Source organism: Macaca mulatta, chromosome 9, assembly GCF_049350105.2.
Source record: "Macaca mulatta isolate MMU2019108-1 chromosome 9, T2T-MMU8v2.0, whole genome shotgun sequence".
In the NCBI taxonomy this organism is placed as follows: domain Eukaryota; kingdom Metazoa; phylum Chordata; class Mammalia; order Primates; family Cercopithecidae; genus Macaca; species Macaca mulatta.
This window is the reverse complement of record NC_133414.1, coordinates 113178568-113203342: the sequence shown is the minus strand read 5'-3', so window position 1 is coordinate 113203342 and position 24775 is coordinate 113178568. Positions and strand designations below refer to the sequence as shown.

At 52.5% G+C, this 24775-nt stretch overlaps 1 protein-coding gene and 1 long non-coding RNA gene across 4 annotated transcripts in view; one reads left to right on the top strand and one right to left on the bottom strand.

Moving 5' to 3' along the window:
- Positions 1-1178: 1178 nt before the first annotated feature.
- TLX1 (T cell leukemia homeobox 1) lies at positions 1179-7838 on the bottom strand. 2 transcript variants are annotated; one of them, XM_077947358.1, is made up of 3 exons: positions 6843-7838; positions 4577-4778; positions 1179-2292 (listed from the first exon to the last, which is right to left on the bottom strand). In XM_077947358.1, exons 1-3 carry the CDS (start codon positions 7426-7428, stop codon positions 2289-2291), a joined length of 792 nt encoding a protein of 263 aa, XP_077803484.1. In that variant the 5' UTR covers positions 7429-7838; the 3' UTR covers positions 1179-2288. The 2 variants fall into 2 exon arrangements, with proteins under 2 accessions (XP_077803484.1, XP_001109904.1); XM_001109904.5 differs by having other exon boundaries at positions 1179-2269; positions 6843-7826.
- Positions 7804-24775, top strand: part of LOC144331268 (uncharacterized) — a 34101-nt gene continuing 17129 nt past the window's right edge. The window contains exons 1-2 of one of the 2 annotated variants that reach the window (XR_013398304.1): positions 7804-8208; positions 11522-11661. This is a non-coding gene — a long non-coding RNA (uncharacterized LOC144331268). The remainder of the gene's footprint in view (positions 8209-11521; positions 11662-24775) is intronic. The other variant, XR_013398305.1, reaches the window with a different exon arrangement.

Genomic DNA, 24775 nt, shown 5'->3' with positions numbered 1-24775 from the left:
TTCCAGAAAAGCAGACCCAAGTCAGTCTTGTCTAGGATAGTTCCAAGAGGCTGGGGACTGGCTGTTATTATGCCTGTGTGCATGTGTACTGTGGCTGAAGGTCTGGCAAGGGTGATCTGGGGGCTCCCTGAAGGTCCCCAGAAAGTCAGTTCTTTAGATCCCTCCTAGGCCACGCTAGTGCTGGGAACTGGTAGGTCCCACTTAGAGCACCAGAGAGGATCCTGGCCCTAATTCCTGATTCAATGTGCTCTAGTCTCTGCAGCTTGCTGGGTAAGCGTCTAGAGCCCCAGATCTTCAGCAAATGTTGGTCCCACCACAATGTATCTGGGTATCGCACATCAGACTCACACCAACACATACACCATCAGCGCACAATTACACACACTCATACAGAACCACACCCACCCACCTGCAGTGATGGTGTCCCACAATGATCCACACTCCCCACTGCATTGACTCCCCCAATTACATTCTATCACGCACAAGTAAATACAGGGAAAATGCACAGCTCACACATGATAACATCTCACACACAATTACACCCGTAAAATTCAAGATGATCCACTTCAGAAGCAGTCACATATTTCACAGAAAAATAGATTTACAAAGAGAAACATATTCTCCCAAATATTAACACGATTCATACATAATCACAAACAATGGTTGATTACACAATTACCCAAAAAGAAACAGTCTCATTGGCATACGGTTACACACACACACCACTACAAGCCCATGCATTCAATGATAGTTTCGATTTGCAACTTAAGCAGAAACAAGCATTTACATGCAAGAATTGCAAACATAATTATACACTTAAATACCATTACAAATATTCACTATTTGTTCACATTGCTGATTGCTCACATTATCACAAACACCACACACACACACACACACACACACACACACACACACACACGACTCTCACATCCAAAGAAATCCATATCCTCTCAGGCACTGGCAATCCCAGGAGAGCCTGACTCTCCCTGCTCTCCTCAACTCTGCCTTCTCTCCATCTGTCCTCCTCCTTTCCTCTCTCCAGAGCCTTAGGGTCCTGCCCCTCAACATGTCTCTCAAGTTCAGATACCAAGGGCTGCCCCTGAAGCATCAGCTCACACCAAACCCAAGTAGCTGAAGGACGCTAGGGTCCGCAAGGAGCAGGCAGCCCTGACTCCGGATCCGGAGGCTTTTATTTATTTTTTCCACATAAATTACACAAGCACTTTATAAAATGGTTACACAGAAAACACCTTATAAGTGCATAACTTAACACCCCCCCCCCAAAATGGGTTCTGGAGAAATGGGCTGCATTTATGTGAAAATCTGTCTGTGCATACCTGGGTTGGGCTGGGATGTGTGGTAGGGGCCTGGCAGACCAAATGAGGCTGTTGTGGCTGTTGTGTATGGTGTAGTGTGCCACAGTGTGGCCTTGACCTTGTGTTTGTGCTGGAGGGAGTGCCATGCCATTCAGGATGAGTGTGTGTCACCCGTGACCTGTGTCTGATCGTGAGGTCCAATATGTAAACACTGTGACCCTGTGTCTGGATGACACTCTGCCATAGATGCCCATGGGTGGCTCTGGGGTGACACCAGGAGGGACAGTGACACCACCTCTGTGTGGGCCTATGGGTTTCCATGTGTGTGATGAGAAGTGGGTCACAGAGAAGGGGTTTCCCAGGGCAAATTCAGATGATAGCCCTGGGGACCTAAGAAGCTCCTCCTCCCCTACCTCCCTTGCCTCTCTCTGAATCCCACGTTAAAAATTAAAATAAAATGAAATAAACAAAAACAGAGATTTCTTAACAGTTCAGATGGGTGCGGGACGCGTCTGGGAGGGGGCGCGTGTCCTTATCCCTTGAGCTCTTCTTCCACCGAAGAGAGAACAGTGTCGGCACAAATGTGGGGGCCCTTCGGTGCCGTGGGAGGGCAGTGTTCCCCTCCTGGGTGCAGTCTGAGGCCAGGAAAGGTGGGGAGGAGTCCTGGGTCTCAGGCCTCAGTGACCCCTGAGTGGGCCTGGGGTCCCACAGGGCAGAATGGGCAGGCTCACTCGCAGGCCGACGCCACCGACGTGACGCTAGTGATTTTGGTCGAGTCGTCAGACCACGGCTGCAGATTCTGCAGGGCGAAGAGCGATGAGTTGTGCACGCACAGAGGGTCGGCGGGCAGCGGCTGTGCCAGGCTCTTCTGGAAGGCCTCCTGCTGCAACTGCAGGAGGATGCGGTTCGCTTGCTGCCTCTCGGCCTCCCGTTCCTCCGCAGTCTGCCGTCTGCACCGGGAACAAGCCGTTACCTGCCAGGAGCACCGACCCGGCTCCCGCGTGCGCCCAGCTCCGGGTGAGTTCCCAGGAGATAAACTGAACGAGCGCTGCTCGCTTTTGCAGTCCCCAAATCCAGTTTGGGCCCCTATAATGCGTTCCCTTCTTTTGAGAGTCCTGACTCCAACAAAGACTAGAAACCCCAAAGCAGATGGAGCCAAGGTATCCCAGAGAAGGAGGGGTGGGAAAGTCTGCGAGGCCCAAACAGCTGGGATTCCGCATCCACGAGCAGCGCCCACACCCCGCAGGCCTCACAAGGGGCAGCCAGGGGTAGGATGGCATCTCGCTTCCCCGCCCCCCCCCCCGCCCTGAGGGAGACCAGGTGCCATTCCAAGCCGGAGGGCCCTCACCCTACCCACAAGTCCAGGGTAGAGAGGCAAGGACCAGCGGCTATGATCTGCTCTGCAGGACGTCTCTTGCCTCCCTCTCTCTGCGAATGTCTTCTAGGCCTTGGGCCTTCTGTGTGGAGCCCTGTGCCCTGCAGGGGCTCCTGCTGGACCCACTGGCTTCCTCTGAGGCAGTTCAGGGAGGCAATGACTCACTTATTCCATTTAATGCCTCCCCTCCACCCTGTCAACTGAGATCAAACGTCTGTCTCTAAGGTGGACAGACCTAATGGGAGTCCCCGGGGCCTTCAGAAGCAATTTGTAGGCGATCGATGAAGCCATGCGAAGCCTGCAAGGGCCTCTTTCAGCAGCGGCTGCTGACCTGCTCTGGGCCGCCTTTTCTTGACTGTGTATCTTTCTGTCTTTCGTCTTTCCCCTTTCCCCTGCATTTCAAACGGCCTGAATATTTCTCTTTTATGCTTTGTGTCTTCTCTCTCATTTTCTCTCCTCCCCACCCACTTGGTTCTTTCTGAATTAAAGGAATTTGTTTGAAAAGAAAATGTTGATTTCAGTCATCCATTGCTTTTCTTTATTATACATAAATAAGACTTCTGTAGGCTGCCTGTTTTCCTCCTTTTTTTCCTTCAGCGGGCTCCCTATCCCTTCCCACCCCTGAAACTGATTGTGTTTCAGTTTCTCTCTTTGCCTGCCTCTTTCTTTCTCTGTGCCCCTCTCTCTGGGAGGCCTGCTAGGCTGCCTCTCCTCCCCTAGGCCCGCAGCCCTCAGTAGGCCTTGGAAACTGGAGTCCCCCCCAACTCCTGAGCTAGCCCTGGCTCCCTCTTTAGCGTTCCAAGGTCTGAGGCCGCATCCCCCACTCCTTCCCCAGCGGCAGGAATGCTGTGGGGTGCGGTAGAATCGCGGGACCATGGCTTCCTTTGTGGCCCCGTAGGCGGAATCCCAGGCAGATTCCTCGCCTTCGTTCAGAAAAAGAGGAAACTCCAATTCCTTCCTCCTGCCCCAAGGCCCGCCCGTCTCGGCGCCGCCGACTTCGCCCAGACTTTCCCGCGCTGCCCCACTGGGCCTGAGCTAGGGGAGAAACTCCGGCGGGCAAGGGCCAGATGTGCGGGAGGGTGCAGCGTGCCAGAGGGAGCAGCCGGAGAAAGCGTCAGTGCGCGCGGAGAGGGAGGCTGCTTGGGAGTGTTGGGGACGCTTCATGTCCTTGAGCGTAAATGTGAAAAAACAAAACAAAAAACCCAGTGCGTAGTAACTGGAGTTGCGGCTATGGGAGAAGGGAAAATTCTCTTTCTCACACACACCCATCTGCTCCTAATTGATTCCCCTTTCAGTGGGACCCGCCAAACCCCGCCGCAGCCGGCGCGGATTGATTTTCTCCTTCCAGGGTAGGGACCGGCTGCCCAAAAGCCTGGCGTCTGGGGAGGAGACCGTCAACACGGCCGCGGTCTGGGGCCCCCAGACCCTCTGCGGAGAGCCCGGTTGGAGCGCTGCAACAAGGTGCGGGCCGATCTGCATGCAGTCTCCGGGACAGAGCAGGATTCCATAAGCAAGAGTTTGCGCAAACAAAAAACTCCCCAGGACACACAGATCCCTGGAGCCTGGACTGCGTGGACTGCACGAACCCGCCTGTTTGCCAAAGCGGCGGAAGAAACCTGCCGCATCTACACCGGCAGAGAGTGTGCCAGCCAGAAAGCCCTGAAGCCTCTGGTAAAACAGAGCCAGGGCCCTTCAGCCCCATCCCAGCTATCGGCCTGCCTCCGTTGCTTCCAGCTCCCCGCAAACCTAGCGGGAGCTCGCTCCTCCGAAAGGATCAGAAACCGCGAGCGGAGAAAGTGTGTGCGCACCAGAAAAGGCCACGAACCGACAGCTGCCTGAGACCGCGCCGCTCGCGGGCTGCCGGCCCGCCCAGCTTGCTCACCTCCACTTTGTCCGCCGGTTCTGGAACCAGGTTTTGACCTGCGCGTCGGTCATTTTGAGCGCCTTGGCCAGGGCGGCGCGCTCGGCCGAGGCCAGGTACTTCTGGCGGTGGAAGCGCTTCTCCAGCTCGCAGATCTGCAGGCGTGTGAAGGACGTACGCGGCTTCTTCTTCTTGGGGGGCGTCCGGTTCTGATAGGGGTGACCTATACGGCGTGTTACAGTGAAGGGTGAGAGGGCCACTGGAGCGGGAGACAGACAGACGGCAGAGGCAAGCAGCAGAGCGTCAGGAAGCGTCCCAGGCCCAACACCCCGCGAATCAGCGAGCGCAGCAGCTGAACTCCCACGAGCAGGGCCGAGATCCTCCCGTTAGCCCTCAGCACCAAGCCCACGGCGGGAAACGGCCCCCTCCTGCCCGCCAGTCGAACGCCGACTTCGCAGCTACCACAGAGGCCTCCCTAGCCCCGGGCTCCCGCGAGCCCAACCACCACCCTGCCGCCCCTCATCCAAGGGGCAGTCTAAGGCGAGCTAATGGTCACGCTCCCCTCCCCTCAGTCAGCCCCAGACCTTCAGGCTCAGAGTAGGAGACCGAACCTGACTCTGGAACCCGACCTGAGCCTCTGTCCACAGCAGCACACACCAACACAACGTACAACGGGGGCAAACTCATAGATCTATACACCCAAACAGGACCAGACAAGCACAGGCACGGGACAAAAACACAGGACACAGAGCAACACAAGGCCACAGCCATACACTCGCTCAAAACTCCTTCATGCCTGACACAGTATTAGGGCCCCGAGGTAGGCCCTAAACCGAGTACCTTTCACCAGAGGCCCAGGATTAGTAGACTCTGGGCTGGGGTTCCAGCAGGGCCCTTCAAGACTGGCCTGGCCTGGGTGGGGAATGGGATGGGCACCAGGCCCTGCTGCCCCAGGCCAGAGAAAACTTGGGTTGGGGGCACTGGGGCCCCTCCAGCGAGGGCCCTTCCTGAGGTCTAGACCCAAGCAACTGTTCTTCGTCTGGACACCAGCCCCCACACCACTTCTGCTGTGGCCCCAGAGTCTGGTAAGAAGCTGCAGGAGCAGTTTCCCTGACCGTGCTCCTGCCTGGAACAGAAGCAGGGAGTCAGGGGTGCCTCGGGGTCTCCTGGCCCAGTGTCTGACTCTCAGCAGCTTCTCCCAAGTAGTTATGTATACCCCCTTCCACTGTTGGTCCCTTGAGCCAGGGGATCCCCAGGAGTCCCGGTCTCTGCCAGCAGCAGCCAGTGTCTCCTGCCTCCTCTCTCTAAGGCCAGCTGGCTAACCTGGGCTCAATTTGTGGCTGCTTCCCAGCCGGGACGGGAGGATCATGGTCTGGGATCCAGGGAGTCCTAAGGGGAGCAGGAAGTGAGAACAGGGGAAGGGACCCACACCAGAGGGAGAGTTGAGTGTCCAGAGCAGAAACGGCAGCAGAGGGAGCCAGGGCCAGCAGAGGAAGGCAGGAGTGGGCAGCAGGGAAGGCGGCAGCGGCCCACCTAGTACCTAATGTCCTGGGAGTAGTCCTCCCGCCACCGATCACTGGCCTGCCCAGTGCATTATTCATGCCCAAGATAACAGGGCTGGGCCCGGGGTAGGACATGCAGCCAGGACAGAACGAAAATGAAAAGCTAGCTGTCCTGGGCGGCTATGCCCCGCTGCCATCCTCCCAGACGAAGCCTCCTCTCTGGGAAAAAAAAAAAGGGCCACTGGTTCTGCTGATTTACTGGAGCTCAGAGCTCCCGCTGGCCCCGCAGCACCACGGGCACCGGAGCTAGGAGCGCGGAGTGCATGTGTGCAGGGTACTGAAGGTGGGGGAACCTGTTCTTTTCTTGCGTCTGATCCTGGGGCTGGCTTCTTCGGTCCTAGAACTGCAGCCAGGACGGAAGAAACTGTTCACATTGCACCCCTTTCTCTAAGATTCCCGGACCCGGAGTAGCTGCAGAAGGTGGTCCTCAATCTATGGCCTTCTTCTCTGCCTGACCGGGCCCAGGGATCCCGAGAGGAGACCAGGGAGAGCTTCTCTGAGCAGGGGTCCTTTGGGAGACAGAGAGGGGTCCAGGCTGAGAGAACTCTTCAAGCATGGCGAGTCTGCGATGTAGAATCGGGCGGGCGGCTCAACTTGGGGGAAGCACCAAGAAGAGGTGGGCGACCTGGCGCACAGAACCGGCTTTGGGGAGCCAGCCGGCGGGGAAAGGGTAACACAGAGCCCGGGCCGCGGCCAGGCGAGGCGCGCGCGCAGGCCGGACTCACCTGTGAACCTGTCCTTTGTGTATCTGCGGTTACTCTCCATCCAGGGGAAGGTGAGGCCAGTGAGGTTGTTGACGCCTGGCATGGCAGGCACAGAGGGCACGGTGGGCAAGCCGGTGGCCAGCGGCTGGGGGTGGGCCACGGCTCCGGTGAGCGGCCTGTGTGCCGGCACCCGGATCACCCCCGCAGCGCTGAGTGCCCCCGCACCGCCGCTGCTGCTACCGCCGCCGCCAGGACCGGGGCCGCCCGCCAAGGCCATGTTCACGTTGTAGGAGCCGGCCAGCGGACCCATGCTGCAGGCGCCGCCGCCGCCTGCCGGGCCTCCGGGGCCGCCGGGGCCTCCGGGGCCGCCCGGACCTCCAGTGCCATAGGCCCCCGCGCCTCCAGCCCCAGCCCCGGGCGCGGAGCCCCCGCCGCCGTAAGTGTAGGCGCCTCCAACCAAGCAGCCAAGGCCGTATTCTCCGTCCTGGAGGCGCGAGGCGGGCCCCATGCAGCCACCCTGGTCTGGGCTGTTGAGGATCTGGTCGATGCCGAAGCTGATGGGCTCTGCGTGGCCCGGGTGGAGGTGGTGCGGTCCCAGGTGCTCCATGCTAGCCCCGGCCCCACGGGGGGGCCCGGGCGGCGGCGCTCGCTGCGCTCGGCTCCGGGGGCAGCTAGCAGGGGCTGGGAGGCAACAGCGGCTCCTGGCTGCGCGGAGACTTGGAAGCGAAGTGCGCAGAAGGGCTAAAGTAGAAGGGGGAGGGGAGGGAGAGGGGGGCCGTATTCTTCCCCTCTCTGGCTTCTGCTTCCCGGCTCCGGCTCCGCTCGCTGTTGACTCTGGGACATCAATCACCAGGCGAAAAAGCCCGGTGCAAGAGAGCTTCGCGGTTTCGGCCGGGTCTCTCCATTGGCTGTGCGCGGAGAGGAGCGGGGTGAATGACAGCGCGAGGGAGGGGAGGGGAGGGGGAGAGGAAGGCCAGAAGCCGAGACAGATGCAGGAGCCAGAGATAGAGAGACGGAGACCAAGACTCGGAGTAGTTCATGAGGAGAGAGAAGAGGGGAAAAAGGAGAGGCTTAAAAGGAAAAGGGAAAACAAGAAGCGACCATTCCCAGAGACGGACAGACAGACAAACTCAAGGAGGGTGAAGTCAACTGTCTTCCCGGCCTGTTGGTAGGCATCCCCTCACTTTGAACCGGGTCAAAGGAGTCCAGCCCACAAGGCGTCTGGGGAAGGGATGTCCCTACCCAACTGGAGAATCTCCCCAAGGGCTCAGCTGGGAAACACCTGTCACTCAACCAGGAGATTTACTCCAAACTTCAAGTCCAGCTTGTTAGAAAGTAGAAGACTGTCTACTCCCCAGGTATGGAGCCCAGGCCCTGAGGCAGGACGGTGAGTTCAGGCTTGTCCTTCTTTAAAACACAGGCCTATGAACAACTGGCTATATGTTATAAAAATCAGCAACCATCCCCCAACTCAGCCTTCTTAGAGAAATTCAGGAAGGGAACATTTCTTGAAAGGCAGGCACAAGTCAAGAGGGTTGGTTTGGGGTCTGCTGCCAGGGTGCCCATGCCTCAACACACGCCTTTCCTTTTGAATAAACAGATGCCTCAAGAAGTAAAACCCTACAGGGTTTGAAAGAGGCAATTCCTACAGTGTTTGAATGAATTCAACCAGATTGCTTTCCACCTAACAATTACCCCAGGGTTGGCTATTCCAGGCAAGAAGACTTTGGACTGTGGTGTGTGTTATTTTCTTACTTTTGGAATCTTGGGAGGAAGCCATAGGGGCTTAAGACCGTAGGGGCTGGGATTGGTAGGACTAGGATCAGGAAAGTGCATCCAGGACAAATTTAGGCCTTTCCAACGTTTTGCCAGTGGCAGTCTGGCTGACAGCCCAAGAGAAAAGGAGGAAACTCCCTTTTTCTTCTTCCTCTCTTTCCCCTCTCCAGTAGAAAATGTTTGCTACCTTTTAGAAGTCAAGTTTTGGGAAAGGCACAGGTTCCATCACTTGGGATCTATTTCTGGTCTATTTCAGTTCAGTTTCAGATTAGACTTTTGAGTACTCCCCGTCTCTATCTGGAAAGATGCTAGGATGTGAAGACTCACATTCTCTCCTCATCAAGTCTTATTGCAATCTATTTGCTTTGGGCATGTCTGTCACCTCCACTTGAAGAGATCTTGGAGACAGAGAGTGGCTTATTCATTTCTGTTCTCTCCTGAAGAATACAGCCCCAAACAACAAAATATGCTCATCTTGGGGAATAACAAGAGAATGTATCTCTTTATTCAATAATATTTATTGAGTACTGTACTCACTGTGTCAGGCACTGTTCTAGGCACGGGGGACATAGCAGTGAGCAAAACAAAGGTCCTGACCTCATGAAGCTTACATTCTATAGAGGGGGTCAGACAATAAGCAAAGAAGCAAATACAAGGCAGATGTTATTAAGCATTATGGAGAACAATATAAACTCTACACCAATCCTTCAAGATGAGTATTCTCTCTATTTTACAGATGTGAGGAAAGCACCTTTCACAATAGCTATGATTGCTGTGAATCAATATGGAGGAGCTAGACTCAACTTGCTTTTTTGGTTAGCCTGGAGACCTAGGTGCTGGTTGGAAGTTCATATCTGTGGAGAAACCTTGTCTGAGCTCTAGCCAGGTGGACAAAGGCCTACTCAAGACAAAGCCAAATGTGAAATTGGCAGTTGTTTGTAAACACTAAGCAGAAACATGAAGGGCTCTGCTCCCTCACCAGTTCTCTTCTTCCCACTTACCGAATCCAGGTACTATACCCCTACCCAGGGACTTCCATAACTTACTTTGGAAGTTGTCTGAACCTGAGTGAATCTCTTCCTGCTCTTATCTTGAGGGAACTAAAGCAGAAATAAATTGTTTACTGAAAGACAGCTTTGTGCCAGGTATCACATCGTACTTATCTCATTTAAGACTTATAACAACCCTGGGAAGTTAATAGAAATGTCCCAATTTTTTATAATTGAGAGAATTGAATGAATGTTCATGGCAGTGTTATTCATAATAGCCCAAATGGGGAAACAATTCAGAGGTCCATCAACTGATGAATAGATAAACAAAATTTGGTATATCCACACATGGAATATTATTTAGCCATAAAAAGGAAAAGAAGGGAAATGCTGGTTCGTGCTATAACATGGATGAACCTAGGAGACTATTCTGCTAGTGAAGAAGTCAAGCACAAAGGCTACATATTATATGATTCCACTTGTATGAAATGCCCAAAATAGGCAAATCCACAGAGGCAAGAGAGTAGGTTAATGGTTTCTGGGGCCTGGGGGCAGCAGGGAATGGAAATTGACTGCTAACGGATACAGAATTCCTTTTGGAGTGATGAAAACATTCTGGATGGTTACATAACTTTGTAAAAATATTAAAACCCACTGAATTGTGCATTTTAAAGGGGCTGAATATTGTAGCATATGAATTTTATCTCATTTTTAAAAAGAGAAAAATGGCTGGGTGCAGTGGCCTGTGTCTGTAGTCCCAGCTGCTCCGCAGGGTGAGGCTAGAGGATCACTTGGGGCCAGGAATTCGAGGCTGCAATGTGCTATAATTGCACCTCTAGCCTGGGCAACAGAGCAATGCCCCATCTCTAAAAAGAAAATGAAAACTGAGACTCAGTAAAGAGAATAAACTTGCTCCAAGTTCCATAGACAGAGAAGACTGATCTGGAATCTCAAAACCTGAGCTATTTTCCTTGTTTGAGGCTGAAAACTATGGGGAGGGGTACTGCAGCTTTTTTTTAGGCTGGGTCCTAGTGGCCTCACTCCTTTTAGTCTCACCACCATTTTACCTGCTGCAGTTAAAACCACATCCTTTGGTGTGAGTTGGTTGAAGGTAAAATTTACAAGACTAAAAAACAACAACAACAACAAAAAAAACACCTATCTTTCCATGTGCACATCTCCAGCTCAGATGGCCTTCCAACCCTTTTGGCATCTGCCTGATCCACCTCTTGAACTCCTCAGATCTGGCGCCAGTTGTTCAGGGTACTTGGGAGGAGACTTTACCCTTGCTGGCCTAACTTAAGGTTGGCAGAGGTCACCACTACCTTGTACATGGACCATTATGACTGTCAAGCTCTTCTCATTAAAATCCAGCAGCCCAGGGATATACCGACCTTCCCCTGCTATCATAGCCGCTTCCTTAACTGATTTCTTCCTTTTTCCCCTCCCACCTTTTCTGCTTATCAGAGTCAACTTTTATCCCAATTAGGGATACCCCTAACTTTTACCCTCAATGAGGTGCTGGGGTTGTGTGAGTCAGCTTAATCTCAGCCTTTGTCTTCCAACAGGGTATTTGCTGAGGGCCAAGACTACCCTCTCTGTCCCTTCCTTACCTAGAAAGATGAGACTGGAGGGTCAGGATTTGCTGGGCTGTGGCCCCCACCCCTTCTCCCAGGAGCAGTGTTACCTGAGCACGGTGTTGCAAGGTTGGGAAGTTTTCTGAAATAGGAGAGGAGACTCACACAAGTTTATATTCGCTGCAGCTTGTGTTTCCCCCGTGCTTTTGCATGCCTTGCAAAACAGCCCTGATAGGAACGAGGAGGGAGGGGAAGAAAGCGGGACTCACAGAGCGCCTGCCATGTGTGAGCCGCCTTCAATTGGAAGAATGATCTCTCCACTCATCTTTAATCCTGTAATGTTATCCCCATTTTACAGATGAGAAAACCAAGGCACTGAAAGCTGGAAAGGGGCAGACCAGACGCAAACACTGCTTTCCTGACTCCACTCACTACAAGCTGCTTCCCTTAAGCCTAAACTTGGCTCTTGCCTCATAGGACCATCTTGCAGGAACCTAGGTGAGTTGCAGATCCTTCTCTCTGGTTCTGAGGCCACCTGGTAACACCCCTCCCCCAAGCACCAGCTCTCCCTGGCCTGCAGAATAAAAAAGTGCCTCCAATTAAAAGAAGAGCAGCTGGGGCCGGGGCCAGGGCTGGGGGAGGAGGAAAGGATGGGCTCAGCCCAGGGGGAGGCCCCTTTGGATCCCACACAATCTCCTCCTCCCCGCTCTGAAAGAGACCCCCGGGCCAGGGGTTGTCCTTTAGCTTACGGTTATGTGTGGAAACGTAATTACTTTGTGTTTGTGGGACCATGCATCCATGAGGGGAAAGCTGGATGGGAAAGCATGTGTGACAGTCAGGGTTGAGAGGGCTGTGCAGATGTCCTGGGCATGTCTTTAAGAAACAATTTTAACAATATATTCAATGAATAATTATAGAGCATCTAGTATGTATCAGGCACTGTGTTAGGCTGTTGGAATACAACTGCAAGCAAAATGCATGTCGGTAAGAGCGTTGGAGGAAAAAAAGAGAATCTGGGTATTTTACACAACTGGATTTTGTCATGTGAGGATGTATGTGTCAGTGAGAATGCAAGTGAATGTGTTTTCTGCAACAGGATGAGTATGTGTTTACAACTGTTCCTCTGTAGTGAGTGCCTGTGATGGGATGAGGGCATCTCTCTGCTACAACTGCGTGCTGCAGATAGCGTGTACCATGGGAGGGGTGTCTTTTATTCCAATGGAATTGTCAGAGAAGTGGCCCTGCATGGGCCTGTGGTCATGGGGAGGGGGACACAGGGTATACCCAATGGATATATAGTAGGGAAAGGGGACTGAGATATATGTAAGGGGATGTATAACATGACACGGTCCATGGTGCTGCCAATGGGGTTTGCATTCCTAGTACCAAAGGTGTTCCCTCTGCCTTCCCACTTGTCTCAAAAAAGGGGCAGAAAACTTTCCCTACTATGGGAAAGGCAGAATCACCTATAATGACTTAGGGACTTAAAGACCCGGTAAAAGGCACTCTAACTCCAGAAGCCCTGGGTTGGGGAGGAGGGTCTCTAGGAGCCTAGATTGAGGAGGTGGGGGGAGTGAGTAGGTCAAGTGACTCAGCTCAATGAGTCCTCAGGGTTGGGGGGGTGTTCCAAGGCCAGCCCCCCGTCCCTCCACCCAATTCTTACATAAGATATGGAAGACCTCTCCAACACCAATGGATAGGCACACATTTTCCCGTCAGTGGAGAGACCCTGAATGGATAGAGGACAGATGGACAGGAGACAGACATGTCCCTGCTGTAGGCCACACTGAGCTGTCACCTTGTGTAGGGGTAAGCAATTTTCTTCTCCTCCCCTGCCCACTCCTCTCAATCAGAGCCCAGCAGGCGGATGCTTCAGGAATAGGATGCTTCTGTAGGGATCCCTTCCCTTCACTGTCTCCCCTTCCTGCTTGGCTTCTGACCCTAAAGGAACCTGTTGGCCTCATTACCCGTGGGCATTGAGTTAAGGCCTCAGGCCTCTCTCTGACTAACTCCCACCCAAGGGAGGCCCAGAGACCCTCAGGTTCCACCACCCATCCAGCACTGTCTTGACCATGGTGGCCTTGATTAGGGAATCTCCCATCCTGAGTCACCTCCAAGGATGCCAGAAACCTGGAAAGGGGCAGGTAAGGAGTGGGCTAAGAGAAGGTTCAAGGAAGAACAGACCCCCAGGGCCCTGCTCTCCCCAGATGGCTCTCAAAGGCCTCCCTGGGCACAGAGTTAGGAGTCCCATCAGTGAGTCCCATCAGTAGGGCTTCTGAGCCTAGGACCCAGGGCTGTGGACCGGCCCCAACCTCTCCCATCCTTGGTGTCTCCCTTGGCTCCACTCTGCTGGCCAGGTGGGTCTGTGCTGGGTCCAGAAGCCAAGCCCTGTACTGAGGTGTGGGGGAGGGAAAAGAAGCCAAGAGAGCACCAGCCAGCTGTGGGACCAGCCCTCTGAGGGCCCCTCTGCCTTCTAAGAGCCATCTTATTCCCTTCTGGGGTTGGCAAGCTCCCTTTGCAGTCTGCAGAAAGGACCTCTACAGGTATGCGGATCCCTCACTCTGCCTGTGCACAGTAAAACAGGAATTAGGCAAACTTTCCAGCTGGGTGGGTGATGGCCCTGCAGTGGCCAGCTCTACCCAGATTTCTCATCTCAATTCCTTGCCTCTGCCGGGGATGCAGATTTGGCCTCAGAGTAAGGGTGGGTGGAGAGGCCCAAGCGCAGGAAACTCAGCCTCCCAGGGGACCCAGTCCTGAACTGTGGCTGAAGACATGGAGGTGGGGGTCATGCAGTCCCTCCTAGGTGCTAGAGCCTCCTTGACATGGGCAGGTCTAAGTTGTTTCAGGGGGTGCTCAGGACTGTTTGCACATTGGAAGCTTCAGGCTCCCGCTGAGCCGGAGCTGGACTATGTTGTGTGTGGAAAACCGACTAGGACCCCTCCTCAAGATGAGAGGGACTGGCTACCCAGGCCTCTGCCTCCACCCGGAGCCTGGTGGATGAAGTTCAGGTTTTATATTAACTTGCCAAGCTCCTCCTCCACCAGAAAAGCAAGGCGGGGTGGGGAGTGGTGGAGAAAATGGCCTCAGCTGGGGAGACCCAGCTGCTGGCCGGTGGTAGTGTGGCGGGGAGGTTAACATGTTCCCCATGGTGTCCTGACTGCACACTAAAGCACAGTATATACACCAATGGTGACACACAGAAATACCCAACTCCCAAAGACTTCCAGACACAGGCTTGGCACAGAGGCAACACCCTCAGACGCAGACGCACAGATGCCCACTCACCTTGCACACGAACACGCAGAAACTCCTCGGTGTGCAGTCCCCACAGGTGCCCACAAAGCCTCCTTTATGCACCCATGTGCAGATGCCCACAAACACTCCCACCCCACTGAGTCTGCAGCACAGATCCAGAGCCAAACGAAACCTTCTCCCTCCATGCACACAGCCCTAGGGTCGCTGGTGCACAGGTACACACAGACACACCCAACCACACTCCTACAGACTTACAGGCATGCTCACTTCCACACCGATCTTCCTGCTCAGATAACACAAAACAAAAACACCCCCTTCCCTCTCACACATACTCTGAAGACGGCCACAGGGAGCTCAAAAGCAACCACAGTTTCCCAACTTTCCTGGGGAGTCCACGGTCGCCTTCCCTCGCGGGGAAGGAGTTGGGGGGGTGCGGGGCAAGCCGCAGGTGCCAGAAGTGGGTGTGGGTGGGGTGAGCGCCGAAGGGGGATGAACCGCATCCATATGCATGGTCTTCGCGCACAAAGAGCAGCTGCCCAGAGCTGGAGTCCCGGCGGGCCCGGAGTCGCACGGAGGCGACGGCGGCCCAACTAATTGAATTAGGTCGGCCCGGCCCTGCCACCCGCGCGCCACCCGCGTCCGCTCTGCCACCCGTCTCCGGCCGCCGCAGGCGCTCCTTGGGTGCCGAGGGACGGATTGAGGGAAGGAGGCGTCTCCGCCTGAGCTCCGGCCCGAGGCGGCCTCTCCCCCCGGAAATAATCCCATTGTCCCGTGGGCTGCGGGCGGCCCTGGGCGCCCGGGATCCCCAACTGGACTGCGGCACTGTGATTAATGGGACAGCGGCAAGGGAGCTGACACCGGGAGGGCCGTGGCTCTCCTCCGCCCGGTCCTTCTCAGCTGCCCTGCGTTCCGGTGCCCCTTCCCCACCAAAGTCGGGAAGCTAGAACGGGGAGGGGCGAGGGGCGGGTGCGGCAAGGTCACTGCTGGGAATTAGACCAGTTAGGGGCCTTCCTGAGTGTGGTATGAGCCTGAGGTGAGCGAGTGTGTCTGGGTGTGCGGCCATGTGCCCGAGTGTACAAGAGCATCCAGAGCTGTCAGCCCCTGTCAGTGGGGTGGGATGCTGGGGGGTGTGGACAAGGTAAAGTGCACAAGTACTACAGGGCAGGAATTATTAGAGCTGTGTGTAGTGAGGCAAGGATGGGATTTGTAAGGAGATGAAGCTCCCATCCCTGGGAGCCACGGTAGCCTCAAGACCAGGGAGCTGGGCCTGAGTCCCAGCACTGCCCTAGGTCCCACATAAAGTCACTGCCTGGCACCTGCCCTCCTGTTGGCCCAGATTTCTGCAGCCACCTCACCCCTAGACTCGACCACTGGCAATTTACAGTGGGGCTCCTGGCACCTCACTTCTCCCATTCTCCCCTACCTGCCATAGGCTCCACCTTCCTGGGATGAAGCACCAGCAGTTTCTGTTCAGCTCTTCCACTCCTGACATCCTTGATATCTGGACTGTTCCAGTACTTGTAGCCCTTTTGAGGTTAGGCTCACAGATCTCCCCCACCCACTCCACAACACACAGGAAGCCTCCAATATGTGGCTGGGAAATAGCTCCTCTGACCTAGGTGGCCCGTGGCTCCTAGGGTGGAGACTTTGTGTGTCTGTCCCTGAACTGCAAGTGCCTAGGGGCAGACCAGAGTCTCTGCTTGTCACCAGCAGATACCCACCCAGAGGTGTTCTGGACACCAGTGAGATTTCCCTGGCTGTTGAACTCCACCCAAGATTGGTGCAGACCAGAATGTTCGGGGGGGTGGGCACGGGGCATGCCCCTGAGTCCCACGGGGCAATTTGCCTTCTCCACTGTGAAGCCAGAAACCTGGTTCTGGACTGAGTGTACATGTGAAGTGCCCTAGGGATCCAGGTTCCGGGTTCTTAGGGCGGTGGAAGAGGAAAACCATCCTAGTAGTCCCAGGCTGCACTGGGTATTCAGGATCATCCCAGTGGCCAACACAGCCCCAGCCAGGACACCTCCCACCTGCTGCTGCCCTCTACTGCCCCCTCGCCCCACTTGCCAAATCACCCACTTCCTCACCTCCACTGCTACCCCTAGCCCCACCCCACTCAACTCTGGAGTAGTTTGCCTCCTGGCAAAAGAAAACCCGGACTAAGGGTGGCAGTTACGCAAAGGCTGAGCCTTCCACCCACCAGAAGAACTCAGTGCTTCTGAGGTCTTTGTGCCCCATTCGCCAGGGACCACTACCTGGGAGGGGTAACACCACCGGGAGATGTGGCTGCTGCCCATGCCGGCACATCCTCCACTGCTGCCCAAGGCTCAGTGAGGTAGGTTGAGGAAGGAGCTCTGGGCTGGGGACAGCCAGGGGGACACCCAGAGGGCATGCGGCACCAACATTGGATATGCTCGCAGGCCCACCGCCAGGCCTGGGCGGCCAGCACCGTATTTCCTGGGACTTTTACTGCAGCACCGAGATGAACAGTGACATTCCCCTCTCCCCTTTCATAAATATTGCATCTTCCCAATGCAATTACAGGAGACGGAACGGCATGAGCGTTTACTAAATAAGATTATGGGGTAATGCTAATGCAGTTTATGTCTGCGCTCTGACACCAGACAAACTCCCTATTAATAACCTCTCAATGAGGCACGAGGCTCAGAACGCAGAGCCCGCGGCTTCCGGGCCGCGCACTCTGCAAGAACGGCCGAAGCGAAGCGTGGCCTCCTCACGCTGGGGGCCGCGGCCTGCGCCCTCTTTCAGGGGTGCTGGGTTCCCAGCCTTTCCGGGCCTCTTGGCCAGGAGTTACCCCTGCGCCCCTTCTCCGGAGGCAGCCTCACCGAAGCCGGGAGCCTCATCTGCACCCTCACCTCCTCCATTTATCGTCTATGTCTGCAGCAGTTTAGTCCCAGCTGGTGCTAAGCCCCTCTCTTCCGAATCCACACTGCTGGGAGGAGCCCAGGTTTTCTCCCCTACAGGGGAGAAAGCCTTGTTCTTCCCCCGCTCGGAAATTGCTCAAGGCTTTGCATTGCCTTGGCGGTGGGGATCCAAACCCCTTCCCCCTCCATTCAAGGCGCTGCACTTACTTTCGTTCCATCTGTAGTACCTCGCCCCAGTCGCTGGCTGCCCTTAGTCCTGTTGTACCAACTGATAGAAACGCTCACACCTTCCCCAGTCATTCCTTGGGTCCAAAGCCCTGACAACCCCTATCCCTATGCCCAGCCCCACAAAAAGGAAAGAAAATTTCCACTCCTACTTCAAAAACGAAGTCAAAGTTCCGCCTCCCTGCACATTCTCAGAGCACAGTTCATGAGTCTCTCCTCAAGTGGCCAAGAGCACACAATTTTTTAAAACTACCGTTTTTGGCCAGGCACAGTGGTACACATGTGTAATTTCAGCACTTTGGGAGGCCAAGGTAGGAGGATCGCTTGAACCGAGGAATTTAAGAGTAGCCTGGGCAACATAGCAAGACCTCATCTTTATAAAAAATAAAAGAGTAGCTGGGCATGATGGTGCACGCCTGTAGTCTCAGCTACTTCAGAGGCTGAGGTGGGAGGACCCTTGAGCCCAGGAGCTCTACGCTGCAGTGAGCCATGATTGTGCCACTGCACTCCAACCTGGGTGACAGGTCCAGACTCTCTCAAAAAACACAACAAAACAAAACAGTCCTTTTTTGGATCACAGATTTGGAGTCACAGAGACATGGGTCTAGTCACAGGGCATAGAGTTATAATCACACTGCTTTTATAGTGTGTTTGTAAACAGATCAGTTAACTGCTCTAACTCTTGCTTTTCTTGCTTATGAGAGGTATAGTGAATTCTGTCTTCTAATTCATCAAGCCATTGTCAGTATCAACATAAAGAAGAAACAGTGTAAATGTTTCCTAATTTATTGGGGTATCTCTGTTTTCCTATCTTTTTTGTGATTGCACTGACCTTTATGTAAGATGTATGTCTTCCCTACTGGTTCAGTCCTGCTCAATTTTCTGGACTCAGTTGATGAGTTCCTCAGACATACTGCGTGCCTTTCTTGCCTCCCTAACCCCTCTTCTTGAGTCTTCTTTAGGGTCCCATTAAGAGGGCAGGGCTAAGGTGACAGAGATCTGAGAAAATAGGGGATGGGCACAGCAGAAAAGTGCAGACAGGATTTCAAGGTCAAGAGAGCCAGCCCCCTGCCTAGTTCTTGCCCTGCTGCTTGCTGGTCATTAACACAACCCCTGGTTCTTCTCGGCCTTCAAATAAAAAGAAATTTCATGCCCAAGGACTCAGTAATGAGGAACCAGGGAGGGGCTGGGGAGCCTGCAATCTCAGCAAAAGTTTCCCCACCTCAGAGGCCTCCTCTCCTTCTTCCCTCCTCCTCCTTGCTTCTGAAGTCAGCAAAACCTTTGAGCAGCTTCTGGAAGAAAGAGGCCTCTCTGCCTTTGGAGCAAGCAGAAGAGTGAGGGGCACTAACAAGGCCTCTTTGTAGGCCTCCTGGAGCCCCTCTCCAGCAGCCACCACCTCTCCATCAAGGTCGAATTGTGCCGGCCTCTGAAAGGCCATAGGGGACAGGATGGGGCCCAGAGCCTGTTGAATGGGGGGACAGTGAATGCTTTACTATATTCTTCTATCCCTTGCCCCTTAAAACTGGGGCTAGACCTAATCTGGCCAGCACACACTTATCCCCAACTCCCACCCACAATTCTTGCCCTGGGCTACAAGTGACTTTGCTGAATGCTGAAAACCTGCCTTAATCCGCCTGGGGACATTTCTGACTGACCACAACATCCCTCTGCTTATTTATGAAGGATTAGACCTTCTCTCTACCCCACCTCTTCTGGCCAGTGTTCTTCCTGAGTCTTTTCTAAGTGCTCTGGGTATGGGAAACCTTCCTAACCAGGCCTTTCACATGACTTGTACATAGTATATAGACACACACACACACACAGACACACACACACACACAAACTCAGAAGTACATACAGACTCCTCACTCTCAAAAATGTGTATGCAAACTCCTAAGCATAACACATTGACCATCATTGAAGTGGGTCCAGCTATGCAGACACGCATCTGCACTATCCCTCACTGAAAAGCATGCACTCAGAGATGCATATAACCACACAGGTGTGCATGTCCGCACAAAAGAACACGCACACATAAATACACAACCAATCAACTGCCAAGCATTGTTTCCAAAGGTGATGCTGCCACAGAATATCCCAGAGTTTGCCAGGATTGAGGAAAGTGGTTTCTCTTATCCTTGATGGGAATTCTGTGTACATATTATATAATGTGTTCAACGTATTTGGGCCTTGTGCAATTGTATGACAGTATTGGTAAAAACCACTCCCCAGAAGGTACCTGGGCTATGAGTCATCCCGGAGAACCTAGAGAAGTAGGAAGAGCAAAAGTCTGTGCTGAGGGGTGTGGCCTATTCATTGGAATCAGAACCTGCCCATCATCTGCACTCTGTAAGCCAACTGAAGAGCTTAAAACAGGAAATAGGAACATAGTGGGCAGGCTCCAGTGGGGTGTGGACTTTGAAAAAAGAAAGGAAGGAGCTATTTGGGCCTCTCTTAGGGAGTGGCTTTCAGTTCCAAAAAGCAGAAGGTGTGGCCACTTGGGGCCTGATAAAACCAGGCCTGATCATGGCCTGGCCATGCCTGATAAAGCCTGACCATGGCTAGGAAGAACAGCTGAGCTACACCAAAGAGTTTGTTTCTACCTCTGTGTACTTCAAGAAAACCAATCAGGACAGAGGAGTGGACTAGGGTAAACCAGTGGGGCTTCAGGGAGCCAGAGTGGAGCCAGATTGGAGCCAAGTATAATTGAAAAACCAAAGGCATTGATATTTGGCCAGTTGGGCTCAAATTCTTCCTCTGCCACTTCACTAGCTGTGTGGTCTTGGGTAACGCACTTAACCTCTCTGATCTACTGTTTCCTCCCCTATAAAACGGAGATATGCTACCTATCCCATATGATTGTGGTGAAAGTTAAAACAAATCGAAAGATGTAAAAGTGCTTAGCTCAATGCCTGGCACTTGGCAGGATCCCACAGATGGTGGCTGTATAAGAGACAGAAGTAACTAGAAGGCCAGTGTAAGAAGGTCTGAAACCCAGGACAGGAAGACTTAGGGTCCTCCTTAGGATTGGGGCTGCTGGGACAAAGGCAGGACCCACAAAAAGAAGGGCAACTACCAGCTGAAGTGCCTGTTCCTAGTCAATGGAGTGGTGCACATGGTTAACAATTTCATGTCAGACTGCCCCAGCTTGAATCCTACTAGCTATGTGACCCAGAGAAAATTGCTCTAACTCAGCCGGGAGTGGTGGCTCATGCCTGTAATCCCAGCACTTTGGGAGGCCGAGGCAGTCGGATCACCTGAGGTCAGGATTTCAAGACCAGCCTGGCCAACATAGTAAAACTCCATCTCTACTAAAAATACAAGAATTAGCTGGGCATGGTGGCATGTACCTGTAGTCTCAGCTACTTGGGAGTCTGAAACAGGACAATTGCTTGAACCTGGGAGGTGGAGGTTGCAGTGAGCCGAGATCACGCCACTGCACTCCAGCCTGGGCAACAGAGCAAGACTCCGTCTCAAAAACAAAAGAAAAAGAAAATTTATCTGATTCAGTTTTCTCATCAGTAAAACGAGATAACAGTAATTATGATCTACTTCATGAGCTTATTATGAGAAGTCAGTGAGTTAGTATTTGTAATGTGCTTTGACTAGTACCCATCACATAATATAATATTATTAAATATATGCTAAATAAATAAGAATAAACCAGGTTCCCACACTGACAAGGAACTGGGTTCTGAAAAGGTCTGGGGCAGCAGGGCTGCCACAGGTAGGGAGAGAGGTGGGCAACCTGCCTCTGGCTGTGAGACCCGTGCTCCTTAGAACTCTGTGCTCTCAGCTGGGCGTGGTAGCTGGTGCCTATAATCCCAGCACTTTGGGAGGCTGAGGCGGGCGGATCACTTGAGGCCAGGAGTTCAAGACCAGCCTGGCCAACATGGCGAATCTCATATCTACTAAAAATACAAAAATTAGCCAGGTGTGGTGGTGCATGCCTGTAATCCCAGCTACATGGGAGGCTGAGGCACAAGAGTCCCTTGAATCTGGGAGGCAGAGGTTGCAGTGAGCGGAGATTGTGCCACTGTACTCTAGCCTGAGCAACAGAGAGACTCTTGTCTCAAAAAAAAACAAAAAAGCAAAAAAACAAAACAAAACAGCAACAACAAAAAAAACCCCTGTGCTCTCAAACTTCCCCTTTTGTCCTCAGGTAGCTGTGGTTTGTTTCTCTTAGGAACAAGTTACCCTTTTAAGTCTTCATGTTGCTTAAGGGTTTGTAAGGGAAAAGTAGCTATTTCTTCATATGTTGCTGGTGGTGCTGCAAATTGGTTCCATCCTCCCTGGGTTATGTAACAAAAGCCACAGTACTGTTCATATCCTTTGATCAGATAATCCCACTTTTGGGACCATATCCCAAGAAAATGAAAAAGCAATTTGTACAAAGATGTTTATAGCAGCACTATTCATAATAGTTCAACCTTGGAAGCAATCCAAATACCCAACACTGGGGAAATGGTTAAGTCAACTAGGGGACATCAGCACAAAGGAATAGCACACAGCCCATCAAACTGCTAAACACAACACAGGAAAATGGTGCGGTGTGCCACATTCTAGGTGAAGACGCCATGCATTATAAAATATCAGTATTTCCCAAGGCAATTCATAGACTTAATGCCCTACTAACCAAAAACTCATTTTCTTGGAACTCAGAAAAACAAGAAGATTCTACATTTCACATGAAAGAGTAAATAGGTGAACCTGTCAAATAATTTTCTTTCTTTTCTTTTCTTTTTTTTTTTTTTTTTTTTGAGACGGAGTCTCGCTCTGTCGCCCAGGCTGGAGTGCAGTGACGTGATCTCGGCTCACTGCAAGCTCCGCCTCCTGGTTCACGTCATTCTCCTGCCTCAGCCTCCCAAGTAGCTGGGACTACAGGCACCCACCACCATGCCCGGCTAATTTTTTTTTGTACTTTTAGTAGAGACAGCGTTTCACCGTGTTAGCCAGGATGGTCTTGATCTCCTGACCTTGTCATCCGCCTGCCTCAGCCTCCCAAAGTGCTGGGATTACAGGCGTGAGCCACCATGCCCGGCCGTCAAATAATTTTCTAAAGAAGAGCAAGTTTGGCCAGATGTTAAAACATTTTGCTTTAGGGTAATTAAATGGAAGCAATGTAGAGTAGGTATCAAAATTGGCACTTAAATCAATGGGACAGAATAGAGCCTAGAAATAAACATAATCGCACCTAAGAATTTAATATAGGTGTTAGAAAATGGGGAAAAGAACATTACCAATAAATTGTGTTGCAAAAAGCTTTACTATTTAAAAATAAATTTAAGTTATTTTATATCATATAAAAATAAAAATAGGCTAGGCAGGGAATTGGGGAATTCTCACACCTGTAATCCCAGAACCATGAGAGGCCAAGATGGGTAAATTGCTTGAGCCCAGGAGTTCAAGACCATCCTGGGCAACATGGTGAAACCCTGTCTCTACAGAAAAAAAAAAAAAAAAAAAGGCAAAACAGGCATGGTGTCACATGCCTGTAGTCCCAGCTACTCAAGAGGCTAAGGTGGGAGGATTGCTTGAGCCCAGGAGTTGTGATTGTGCCATTGCACTCCAGCCTGGGAGACAGAACGAGACCCTGTCTCAATTTTTTAAAAAATATGAAAACCAACAATGCATGCGGGGTGCAGTGGCTCATGCCTGTAATCCCAGCACTTTGGGAGGCTGAGGTGGGCAGATCGCTTGAGCTCAGGAGTTTGAGACAAGCCTGGGCAACATGGCGAAACCCCATCTCTACAATAAATACAAAAACTAGCTTTGTGTGGTGGTGCCATGCTTGTAGTCTCAGTTACTCAGGAGGCTGAGGTGGGAGGATGGCTTGAGCCTGGGAGGTGGAGGTTGCAACGAGCCAAGGTGGCGTCGCTCCAGCCTGGGCGATACAGCCAGATCTTATCTTAAAAAAAAAAGAAAAAGAAAAAGCATGTTAAATTTTTGAAAATTTGAAGAAGACAGTATACTTTAACAGGCTAAACTCAGAGAAAGCACAGGTTTTAGCTTGTGTGCGTGTCTCACTCTGCTGCTCAGCTGGAATGGAGTAGTATGATCGCAGCTCACGTCAGCCTCAAACTCCCAGGCTCAGGGGATTCTCCCACCTCAGCCTCTTGAGCAACTGGGACTACAGGTGCACACCACCATGTCTGGCTAATTTTTGTATTTTTTGTAGAGACAGGGTTTCACCATGTTGCACAGGCTGGTCTCGAACCCCTGAGCTCAAGCAATCCACCTGCCTCAGCCGCCCAAAGTGCTGGGATTACAGGTGTGAGCCACTGCTGGTTTTAATGTTAATAAAGATTAAGGAATGAAGCATTATGATTGATGTAAACATACATCATGGTGATGTTTAATGTTGATGAAGTTTTTTGTTGCTGAGAAGGTAGGAGTTCAGTAAAATGGGGAAGGGAGAGGGATGTGTTTGTACCTTTCTGTCAGCACAGAGGAGACCTGGGTGCTGCTCGTGAAAGGGCTGCGCCTCTACCTGCTGTGGGTCCGATAGGGGTCCTGGCAGCAGAGCTCCAGGGAAGCTAGCTGGAGATACTTACTCATCTTCCAATCTGATCCTGAGCCTGTGCTTTCCTGTCCCCAAACCAGACTCAGATACCTGCCAGCCACCTAGAAGCCAGATGACTGGGGTGCCAATTCCAATCCTCCACTTAAAAAACGGGCAAGGCCAGGAGCGGTAGCTCACGCCTATAATCCTAGAACTTTGGGAGGCTGAGGCATGCAGATCACCTGAGGTCAGGAGTTTGAGACCAGCCTGCCCAATAAGTCTCTACTAAAAATACAAAAATTAGCCAGGTGTGGTGGTGTGTGCCTGTAATCCCAGCTACTCCAGACAGAATTGCTTGAACCCAGGAGGCGGAGGTTGCAGTGGCCGAGATTGCACCACTGCACTCCATCCTGGGCCACAGAGCACGGCTCCGTCTCGAAAAATAAAATAAAATAAAATTAAAATTAAAATAAAAAAATAAAAACTGGGCTGGGCGCCATGGCTCACGCCTGTAATCCCAGCATTTTGGAAGGCTAAGGCGGACGGATCATGAAGTCAAGAGACCGAGACCATCCTAGCCAACATGGTGAAATCCCATCTCTACTAAAAATAAAAAAAAAATAGCTGGGCGTGATGGCAGGTGCCTGTAGTCCTAGCTTCTCGGGAGGTGAGGCAGGAGAATTGCTTGAACCCGGGAGGCGGAGGTTGCAGGGAGCTGAAATCGCGCCACTGCACTCCAGCCTCAC